Source organism: Anolis sagrei, chromosome 3, assembly GCF_037176765.1.
Source record: "Anolis sagrei isolate rAnoSag1 chromosome 3, rAnoSag1.mat, whole genome shotgun sequence".
In the NCBI taxonomy this organism is placed as follows: domain Eukaryota; kingdom Metazoa; phylum Chordata; class Lepidosauria; order Squamata; family Dactyloidae; genus Anolis; species Anolis sagrei.
Window position 1 is genome coordinate 214,233,106 of NC_090023.1, and position 12,110 is coordinate 214,245,215.

The 12,110-nt window shown below is 36.6% G+C and overlaps 1 protein-coding gene across 3 annotated transcripts in view; it reads left to right on the forward strand.

Moving 5' to 3' along the window:
- Nucleotides 1-12,110, forward strand: part of NT5C2 (5'-nucleotidase, cytosolic II) — an 85,224-nt gene that overhangs the window by 45,714 nt on the left and 27,400 nt on the right. For all 3 annotated transcript variants that reach the window (XM_060768310.2, XM_060768311.2, XM_060768312.2), the window contains one exon: nucleotides 8,505-8,622. In XM_060768310.2, the coding sequence (XP_060624293.2) occupies nucleotides 8,505-8,622 (118 nt within the window). The remainder of the gene's footprint in view (nucleotides 1-8,504; nucleotides 8,623-12,110) is intronic.

Genomic DNA, 12,110 nt, shown 5'->3' on the forward strand with positions numbered 1-12,110 from the left:
AATGGGGGGGTGGAACCACAGGAATGCTTTCTTCTGCCAAACATTCATTTATGTAGACTGCTGTGTGTCATGGAGTATTGTTGTATCCAAGGGCATGCAGTGCCTGGTCCCATACGTGTCGCCTTCTTCCTGAGCCTTTCAAGAACTATCTGATAAAAAGTTTGATTGACACTTTTTCTTGGAGGCACAAATTCCTTATGGATGATCCCCTGACTGTCAAAAAACAAATGAGCCATTTGCTTTTCTATTTGCTCATCCTCGCTTTCTTGAGATGGGAAGAGTTTGCAGTGTGCCTCTCCCAACTTTGGCATTTGGTGTCTGTGTTATACTTGAAAATCCATGATTTATCACCTGTGATCATGCCTATGAAGAAGTCTGGCTCCCTCTCAAGATACTTCAGAAGATCAACACACACATCCCTCCTCTTGGCCTTCTGCTTGATTGTGAGGGTTTGGAAGAATTTTCTTTCTATTGTCCATTTTGTAATGCACCCCACAAACATAACTTCACAACAGGTGCTCTCAACAATTGCATAGCAACTGTAACGTTCAAACATACACTGAGTATATGACAGGGGTTAACCTAATTGCCATGTGAAGCGGGCGGTAGCATCGTTGTCAGTTCATGCACAGCGTTGCCAGTCTCATTACTTTGCAGCTGTACCTTGTACAGATGCGTGCCATTTAATGTACCTAGATTTTCTTTTAAAATATATAAAATATGCATAATCACAAATAGACATTCAGAGAACTCCTTAACACATATGTTCCCAGCCAAAACTTCAATACATATGGAAGGCTGTTTATGTGGGTACGATCCTACCACTGTCTTGTGTTTTTATTTCACCACCTTGAGGTTCTTCATGGTCTTCCATCATACTAAAGTGGAAAGAGATAGGCTGTCATTTTTCCAGAACTTGTATTTCAATTGCCATTTCCGTCGCCTTTGCTAATGTTCTTTTAGAATCCTTTGGGATATGAGTTAATTTTTCGATGTTCACTGAATTTATTAAACATTGCTAGGATTAATTTCTGTATTTGAAAACGTGTTTTTATAAATATGTTCACTTTCTCTCCCAATACCCTGCCACATTTAACTATTTACACAGTTCTCCTGTCATTCCTACCAATATGCAGTACTAAAATAGTTTTGATGAGGGACAGGGAGAAGCTAAATATTCAAATCATTCCAGAGCACATAAAGTACATTTGATCTTGAGTCAGTAATTTAACTTTAAACCCGTGTTAGGGTTGTAATAAGTTTTAAAGACCTAGATTTGGCTCAGTGATTCAAGTCCTGATGCACATGGTACTGTCAATTTTCTATTGATTAACAGTACATCTCTCTGTCCTCAGTTCTCTCTTGCAGACTTTCAGGTTTAAGATCTTCGAAATCTGAGAGCATTTTGAATGTTTTATTTATGTAGAGATAGTTGCAAACCATGACTGACTGGCTTTTTAAAAAGTCTTTCTCAGGCTTATAGCTCCAGCAAATGATCATCACGCTGTCATTAATTTCCTCCCCCAGTATTGCAGTTTTAAAGTCAGTATGATTCTTTCTTTTTGACAGGGGAGTCCAGTGTAACTCCTTCAAGACTGGAGTGACACTCAGCATCTGCTTCATGTGAGTTATTATTTTGGCAGCAGTATTTTGCACTAGCTGGAGTGGCTGCAGATTTTTACTTTTCAGAAAGGGCTATACATATGGCTACTGCACCTGTCTTGGCAGCAAAGGTAACACTAGTGTGCATGGGTGTCTCATTTTTTACTCTGTAGCTTCCTCTGCATATTGGCTTCTCTTGTGATATGCGCACTTCATAAGGAAGCCCCACACTTCTTTGAGAAAATAAATCTGAGCGGAGTATATATATTTGATTTTTATTTGATTTTGCAACTGACAAATTGTGAATGCTGTCAGCTGGATTGCATCTTCAAAGCTTTATCTTTTTAATCACATCAACTCCCTCCTCCACTTGGAGATAAGTTTGTTTCCTTAGCGTCTGATCTCAGTACCTCTCTTTGTGACCATGAGCTCTTACACTTAGATTACAGTTGTTCAGGGATATGCATGTGGAAGTAACTGCACCAGTCTAGCTCACTGCACAACAGATTATGCATGGCAACCTCTAGGTGTCTGTTGAATATGAAAATAAAGATAGTACCATAGCCTGATTTGTGTAAAAAGAAGTTCACAAATTCTTGCAGTTAATTTCCTAATAAAGGAACTGTTTGAGAACTAAAGAGTCCCCAGTTGTTTACCTGTCTTTTAATTAATGTAATTGATGCTTCTTCTATTATGATGCATCCGTTTGGCACCCAAATACTGTTCACTGCCAGCCTTACAGAGATAGATCATTTGTTTGGTAGCTCATGTTACTCAAATGAGTACTTGTACAGCTTGCAAGAAAATGTCAGGAGCTCGTAGCTCATCTTGATTGATCTAGAATACTCTGTGGTGCAGAGTGTTGTCAAAAAGGGACATGAGCTCTGTGAATTCCAACTCCATTCCCAGTTGTCTAATTAAAGGAAAGCTTATCTTGAACTATGTCACTGTAACCGGAGCACAACCTTTATAATCTCCCTTTATCGTCATGATCCAATCTCCATGGTTCCAATTCATACTATCTGCACAAATAAACACTTGCCCAGGTGGTCTGCTAACATATAGTAAGACATTTCTTGAGATAAAAGGTTTCTTTGAAGTACTATGTGGCAGACTATGCTGATTATTTGTGAAAAACAAACCTTGTATTCATAAACAAACCACATGAATGCCGTATGTAATTGTGACACGAATGTGTTCTTCTATCTATCTTTTTATTTATTGATTTAAAGCATTTACAAATAATCTTTGACTTAATAGATTCCAGAGTGTTATACAATACATATAGTAAAAATTGTAAGAATAAAATACAATAAAATAGTTGAGTTTAATCACCATAGTGCATTGTCATACCCTAGTCCTTTGGATGATCTCATATGTAGGAGTTGCTAGCACTGAGTTTGTTTTTAATCCTGAGATAAAATTTTAGGTCAGTGTATTTTTAAAGTAGAAAAAAAATGATTTGTTGGGTTGTTGTAGGTTTTTTGGGCTATATGGTCATGTTCTAGAAGCATTCTCTCCTGATGTTTTGTCTGCATCGATGGCAGGCATCCTCAGAGGTTGTGAGGTCCTCACAACCTCTGAGGATGCCTGTTATAGATGCAGACAAAACATCAGGAGAGAATGCTTCTAGAACATGGCCATATAGCCTGAAAAACCTACAACAATCCAGTGATTCTGGCCATGAAAGCCGTAGACAATAAAATGATTTGTTGTTGAGTACCTTCCAAGTTATTTTTAACTTATGGTGAACTATCATGGGTTTTTATTGGCAAAATTTGTTCAGAAGGCCTTTGCAATTTTCTCTAAGGCTTAGGAGGTATGTCTTGCCCAAAGTCATGTAATGGGTTTCTGTGGCCAGACGAGGATTCAAAGGCTGGTCTCCACAGTTTTAGTCCAACAACCAAAGCACTACACTATTCTGGATCTCATAAAATTGATATAGTAAAACAGTCAATTTTTAAATATCCTTTTATAAGGAGATAATTTCATGTACTCTGAGTAGCCTAGAAATATAGAAATAGTTTCAATTTTGAATGTTTCAATCTTAATATATGGAGTGGGACTTACTTGCCAAAATTTGCTCTATGTGTGGGGGAGAAAGGAGGAAAGTAATCATCTGTTTCTCTTTTGCATTTGTCATAGAAATAAAGGAGACTGCTCCCTCCTTTGTGTCAAACAGAGAAAATACAGCAGCCTGGTATAAGACTGTGGCTAACATTTCTGCTAGCCTTGAAAGAGCTAGTAAAAATTTTATGACCAAACAGCTTTTGCAGACTTAAAATGTTAAATTCAACCTAGTATTAATATTTTATATTGATAAGGCACCCTGAAAATTGTGTTAAATGTGAAAAATATTAGTTACATTATGGATGGGAGAAAACTATGATCTTTTCCCCTAAGAAAATACAATATGTATCACTATTCTCTTACCTGGTGCCCTTGGCTTGGTCTGCAATCAGCCAGCCAACAATGGGAATGTTTCATAAGTTTGATCTGTGCAATAAATTGAATCATATCACTTAAACTGGCATGGTGCATTCTCTGGTTAGATTCTGATCCCACTTTGAACAACTTGAGTTCATCATCATAGCAGCTTTCCTTGAGATTCCATAAATACAGAACCTTATTGAACTGCCACAAAAAAATTGATTTTTGGTATGGAAATAATGTATGTTCATTTGGGCACTAGAATGAATCCTGCTTGAGCGTTACAGTGAATCTGAAGTGTATCTAACTATCATAAAGTACTGTTTATCCTAACTGTGTAGATACTTTCATGTTCATCTCCTTAATATTTAGAGCATCCCTCTATATTCCTACCCTTACCCTCTTCCCTACTGTAGCCTTTTTACAGTATTACCTTATCCCCATGGAAAACAACTTCTGAATAAAGATCATATATATAGCATTCTATGGTGGGTCAGTGTGCCCCTGTAATGGTTTTAAAGATGGCTGTTGATATGCATGGTCATTTAGTGAATAGCAAAAAGATATATCTCTGTCACAAAGAAATTACATCGCAAAGGACAAGAAAAATCTTTGTCTGGAATCCTAAGTATCTGGCAATGCCTACTGTTCTCTTCCTTCTTGCTGTGAGATAGGTCAGGCTGAGATATTCCATAGTATTTCCTTTATTTCTTGAAACTTCATTAGTATGACAAGAAAATTTGAAGATACAGACACAGGGCTACTCCTTGGAATTTAACCTGTTTAACAAAAGAAGATAACATGACATATAGTTCGTGGGTCTGTTACTCTGGATATCAAACTTTTCAGCCCTTCTTTCAATTGATTTCATTATTTATTCATCGCACATTTCCTGGAGAGAGTTCAAGTTAGTGTACACACCTCTGGTCTCCTCAACAGCCTGTAACATAGGTAAGGTTGATGTAGAATGTCCAATCCTAAATGACCCATTGAGTGTCATGACAGAAAGTACTAAAACCTGGACCTCCAGATTTCAGTCCAGTACACTATAATAGTCACACATTTTTTTTAACCAGAGCCTTTGTATATTGTAGTTTACATTGAAGATTGTTCAGGTATGTTCGATTTCATAATTGTAACGTGTTGGCAGCAAGCACCTACACATTTGTCTACAGATTTCAGAAAAAGATTGAGAGTGATGGGCTAGGTGGTTGGTTGCAAAAGTTAGTCTGGCATTTGCGATCTTCTCATTTCAGAATCCTTGACAAGTTCCAATGTAACTCAGTGTTTCTGGGAATACAGTTGTACACAATAACTTTGTTATGAAAGGCGCTCTAGATTAAATGTTTATACACTTCTGAGGGATGTAGTATATGCATATAGTTGTGTTTTGTAATTTTCAAGTGTTTGGCTACAATAATTTTTTGTTCAGATATATTTAATAATGGTCCATTGCAGTTTAATCAGTATCAAGCTATGTTCAAAATTTCTTGCTGCTTCTAAATATTCAGTTTAATTTGTCTGTCATTTATAAAGGCTTCATAATCTATTTTAATTTATTTTTCCATTGCAGTATTATATTAAAATTACTTATTTTACTTTTTGGAATTTTTTTAGAATTTTGGATTGTAAGTACAATTCTGCAAATATATTGGAACTGAATCATTCTGGGTACCAGGACTTTTAAGGGGAAAATAGCCCTGATTTTTAGAGAAAGAAACTAGTGCCTTGGATAAGATGGCATGTTACTTCATAAAAGTGCTGGGTATCTATGGGCTGGGGGAGCCAGCTTCTTAAAAACCTTCATTAATTTACCAAGGGCTTTTGTCATTCTTTCTAAAATAATTTAGATTTTCGTAGATGGCACAAATGGTGAAATACTAACATGTTTTCATAAGATGCCATTTTGATGGGTCTATCTTACAAGGACTGATATTAGTGAGGGCCAATCCTCTCAGCATAATCAGCCTGTCTTATTGTAAGATTTTTGCCAGCACATGTTCTCTGCTGAAAGTCCTTACTTGTGGTGCCATTTAACAGCTAATAACCTTGCTTACATCGTCAGTGCATAAAGCATCTTCATGCCAATGCTGTCATCACAGTAATTCATCATTAATCTCCCTACATGTCACCTTAGGTTAAATAAAAGTGTTGTTGTCTGCTATGGACTTATGCGACCCCATGAATGAGAGACCTCCAAGTCACCCAACAGCTTTGACAAGTCTTGCAAACTCAGAGAGCTGATGCTTCCTTGACCGAGACTACTTATCTGTAATGCAGTATTCCTCTATTCCTCCTTGCCCTCTACATTACCAAGTGTTATTGTCTTTTCTAGTGAGACATGAAGCAACTGGTTTCCCCTAAAAAACAAAACAAAAAATAAAATTCCACACATAAAAACAGTTCTGTGTCCCCTATTTGTTTACATGACATTTGTCTGCATAATTAAAGTGGGATTAAATACATTAAACAGCATGACTTTATAATGTGTGATAATATCAATTATAAAAATAGTTATTAAGGCACATGTAAGTATTTAGAATTAGCATTATTGGCTAGGAAGTTGTGTTGCTAAAAGGAATAAGTAGTGATAGTGGATCACACATGAAACTTAGATTATAAGAATGTAGTAGGAAGAAGACTAAGGAGTGGGTGTTGCATATGTGCTTTACATGCAAGATAAAGGGAATGGTATATTTAGTAGTACTGAGATCTTGGGAGATTTCTGTCCAGTACAGATCACTGTAGGTGATCTGTACAGTGGATTTTTTTCTTTACGCAGTAGAAACTTATCCAAAATCATAAGCTGTTTTTGATAGTCTCCTCATTGTCAGAGATTTGCCATGTGATATTGGAGGCCTACTGTTACTAAACTTAAATCAAAATCTATTTTAGTGCATTGAACTAGCTGCATGATGTTTCAGTCACACCCATGCCTTTAAAGTTCTAGGAAAAATAGATTATGGCATTTTATATATTGGGCTGCAGAGTATCTAAAAATGCTAGAAATTGATAACTTTTAGTATTAGTGGAGAAAAATTAGTTTTAAAATTATTCTTAATGAGTTGTATTAGATTGTGTAAATGTTTCTAATTACGCATTTAATGTTTTTGGTGTACCGCTCCCTTGCACATTGCCACTGTACATTGGGAGCCCAGGTGAGTTGAGAGGCAATAAATAAATACTTTAAAATGATAAATGAATGTTGTTATTATGATAGTGGAAAATAGCAATACTTAACAGATGGCAATAAGTGAAAAAGCAATAATTTACAGGGAGATAAATGGTTGTTAAGGCAACATGTCTTACTATTACTATGCAGAGCATTTAGAAAGCCAGTGTGTTATAGTGGTAATACAGGGTGAGGCAGCATAACTTCCTTTTTTGAAAACTTAATAAAACCCATTGTATGAATCAGAATTTTTTATTTATTCTTTTATAATGTAGGCGCATACCTGAAGTTTTGTTTTACATAGTTTTGAAGATCAAATTAAGTAGGTAACGTCCCCCATTTTCCATTCTCCATATACTGAGTAAACCGATTTCTGGCGTTTGTCATGACTCTTGCCAGCATAGCAGGTGTTATGTTGGCAATTTCTTCCTGGATGTTGGTCTTCAAATCTTGTAGGGTCCTTGGATGGTTCACATAAACACGGGATTTCAAAAAACTCCATAGAAAAAAAATCACAAGGGGCCAAATCTGGAGAGCGGGCCGGCCACTCCAAATCCACTTGAAAAGTAGGCCTCAACAGCAAAAGCACGCTCCTCACTGTTCCAGCGCATGATGGCGACTGAACTGTGTCAGGACAAAACTTTATACTCCCGCCTCTCGAACGAGACCACTAGCGGTCCGCTACGTCTTCAACCAACTGAATGGCGCACATTTTAAAAAACTAAGTTACGCTGCCTCACCCTGTATTTAATTTTCATAAAGTAGGAGTTCTCTGAATGATGACAGAAATTATTGTTTTGGTATAAAATAGACTTTTCAAGTTTATTAATACATTACAAACTAATATGACAGCTATTAAGGCAACTTAATATGTTATCCTGCTACATGCCACCTACCTAGACACATGATCTAAGATTAGGCTTCAAAATTGTCTTCTGAGTTTCAGCAGGACCAATAAATATCATATTTTCTTTTAACATGGGCTTGTAGAGGTGAAATGAGGTAAGAATAATAATGCTGTTTGGAAAATACTTCACTTGAGGCACTAGCTAATATTTCATCTCATGGATTCTGTTGCTTAAATTGGAATTGTACTGCCAGTTGACAGAATATTCCTGGCAGAATACAATTTCCAAGATCACTGTAGCTAACAAAGCCTGATACTTTACTCATCGCTGTATGTCTGCTGAATTATGCATAAATACATATTATGATGTCACAGTTAGTATAGATATTATGCCTAAATATGCCGTGCTTATCTCCCTTGTATTTCTCAATAGAACTTCTTCTCTTGTTGCAGTGTATAAATCTCCAGAGTATGAATCCCTTGGGTTTGACCTGACAGTTGAACGATTGGTTTCAATAGGATATCCTCAAGAGCTGCTTAATTTTGTCTATGATCCTACATTCCCTACCAGGTAAATAACTATAATCTATCTAACAGCTTAATTGCAAAAAGGTTCTTGTAAGTTTTGTTTGCTCTATCAGTAAAATAATGTGTCTCCAAAGAAATCAACTGCATTGCAGGAAAGCTTAAATATATATCCAGGTAGAACTTTTGCCTAGCTTCTAAGTTATGTAAAGATTAATTAAATTCATGATGATTAAAAATGGTATCTAAAGCCGGTGGACACTATTTGTAAGTATGGATAGGGATCTACAAATTTCCCTAGTAGCTTTTAAAACATGCCCCATTGATTTCAATAGATCAACTCTTAGTATGGCTAAATTTGGATACATCCCACCCCGACGAACTTTTACAGCCATTGGGATTTTTCCACATTGCTCAAGCATGTACAGTACCAGCAGACCACAAAAGAAATACAAAGCTGTCCATAGAGTTATAGAAAAGATGTTAATGCATGATACTTTTATTAGGTCCACTTGACACTTTTGATTCTGAACTCAGTTCATTGTGACTTTTGTAAAAGATATAAGAGGTTACTGCAGCAGAGGAATGATCGAGTGTAATAATGAGATAGTAAAACCAATGCAGTGCATTTGGTAAGAGCGCATGCAATTCAAACCTTTGTTGGTGGAAGCTGAAGAGAAGAATTACAAGGCCCATTTGTGGTGTCATGTTGCCATAATTCCAACTTACTGTTGTTCCTAGTGTACAAATATGTATAGTGCCTTACAGAATTATTACTTAGGTTTTGTCTTTTCCACATTTTGTGATGTTGCAACCTGGAATTGAAATGGACTTAATTGATGTGTAGACTGATTCTCAACATTGTGCAGATGTAAAATATGTTTTATTGTGACACAAATGTTGAGGAAATAAAAGTACTGTACATACTCTAGAAATCTTAGTCAAAAAAATCAGCTCTTCAGAATCAGATTGACTGTTCTGCATGGGTCAGTGTAAGTACTTTACCTTAACTCTTATTAAAAAAAAGGCAAAAGTAGAACTGCAAAAGGCAAGAGTTTAGTCCATCCCAGGAAATCTAAAAGCATCAACTCTCACACTCTTTACTACAGTGGTTCCCAACCTTGGGTCCTCCAGGTGTTTTGGACTTCAACTCCCAAATATCCCAGCCAACTTACCAGCTGTTAGGAATTGTGGGAGCTGAAGTCCAAAAGTTGGGGACCACTGCCTACTACAACAGCACTTACAGCCTTTTAAAATATCTGGACAGGAAAATGATAGTGCCAGAGCTCAGGGGCTCTTTGTGAAGCACTGGTGCTTTCCCTCTCTGCTGAATGACCTGTAACCTATCCACCGGTTATATAAAAATCATAATTTTTATGATACATACATACAAACATACATACATACATACAGTAAATATATATCTTTTCCAGAAGTCCTTTAAATAGTTAAATGGAGTCCACCCATGTCATGTGTATTTCTGGAAGGAACACAAAGCAGGGTTGGATTATTATTTTTTAACTCCTGAACATTGTTACATAATGGAAATAATATATCTGAACTATGACTCTGATTACACTATGTAACACAATTTTTTGTTCCTGGGTTATAAATATCATTTCCTAATGGGTTCTGTCATAAAACCATGGAAAATGTTTATTTAAAATGGGGTATTTTCATTAAGGAAAATTACAAACCAAATACCTAGACTGAAAAGAAATAACATTACTACTCTCAGCCTCAAAAACAAAGTTTCTGAAGTATAACAACTACTTTCAAAGTAAGGATCGCACAATTAAACAGAAACTAACACTTTCAACCCAGGGACAGATTTTTTTTCAAATTTTGTTACATAGTGTTATAGGAGACCATTAAAACTTAGTGGCTGGATAAGAAGAGACCAACTCCGGAAGAGCTGAAAATTCTGCAGCTGACATAGGAGGGATTGCCATTACTAAAACAAACCTAAATCAAAGCTAATGTGGAATTTGCAAAAAAAGGCATGCAGGAGACACAGTAAACACATAAAAAAGGTTTTATAGCCCATCAAAACTAAAATTGAATTTTTTATCTTGCTACAAAAAGTACTACAAAGCAAAACAAATTGCACTGAAGATATGTTAACCATGATAGTGGTAGCAACATATTGTGAGGATATTTTTCCTTGACAAAAACCAGGAAACTTGGCAAGATCGAGGGCAAGATTGAGAGGCAGTTGTGGAAGGAAACCTGTTTTAGACTGCAAGGTATCTTGAGCTGAACAGTGCCCATAAACACACAACCAGAATAACACAGGAATACATCGAATTGTAAAAATGTCATTTAAATCCATTTCTATTCCCGGTTATAACAATGAAAAATTAAAGCTTGGAGCTGAATACTTCTTTGATGCACAGTGTGCATGTATTTGTGTTTTACCACACCACTGTAAAGTCTAGCAGTTGTACAGACAAATGGGGGCAAAGACTAAAAAAATGTAATTTAAACTTTCTGTGAAACAAACACCGCTGTTCTTCATTTTGAACAATTCGAATGCAAATGATCCACTTGTACTGGCTCATAGTTCTGTATCTGTTCTGGGTAGTGGACTTTAAAGTCTTGCTTTAGACAGACAGCATTTGTTCCCAAATTTGCTTCAATTTTTTTGTTGTACTTAAGGTCATTTAATGTCTGGAGAAAGGGGCTTTTAATAGCTGGATTATTTGTGGTGGAAATGGTCTCCTTCGCTCTCACGCTCAGGGCCAAACCACACATTGCAGCAAACAGCAATGATTGCCAAAAACTGTTCTGTCAATCATGTTCTCAGCTGTTTCTCCTTCATGTGCAGATTCACTTACTTGGAAGTGAAACTTCTCATGCTGTGTAGGTTCCACTCTGACTATGCTTTTAGCAGTTAATGGTATAGATCAAGGGCTGGAACCAGCACCAGGGGACCACATCACACAATGAAAAAATAAAGAACATTATATATTCCTGGCAGCAGCAGGGAGAATGTGCCATGGAAAGCTCTTTTGTAGTAGGTGTTTACTAAACAAGCATAATAAATTACAAGTTTTCATTAAAGGAAAAGACAAGAGCTGATAGAACATCTTATTAGATAGTTGCCATCCCCATTTGAAAAAGGGGTGCCATTTTGTAACATAAAAGGAAATGCACTAAATTCTCCCTATACCAGCCAGTTATGCCACTCCCCAGATATTTTTCATCCCATTAGGGTCACTCTGGTATCAGAGCTTTATTTCATGTTAAAAGCATTGCGTAAATAACTATAAAACTCATAAGAATAGAGGGAACACAAGTGGTTAAATATTTTTCCACCAAGAATGGGCAACAGCGACCACATTGTCTCTAGTTTTAAACAATTCTTCCTCTGTGCATGAGGCAGGGCATTATGGACAAGCATACTTATGCGGAGTTGTTTGTTCTGCTCCACAGTCGCACAAGGTGGAGGATTCTTCTAAGCAGTGCCATTTTGCTAGGTTGTCTTTTGATCTGTCCACTCTGTTTCTAAGTCTGTTCAGGGACTCATAAGTA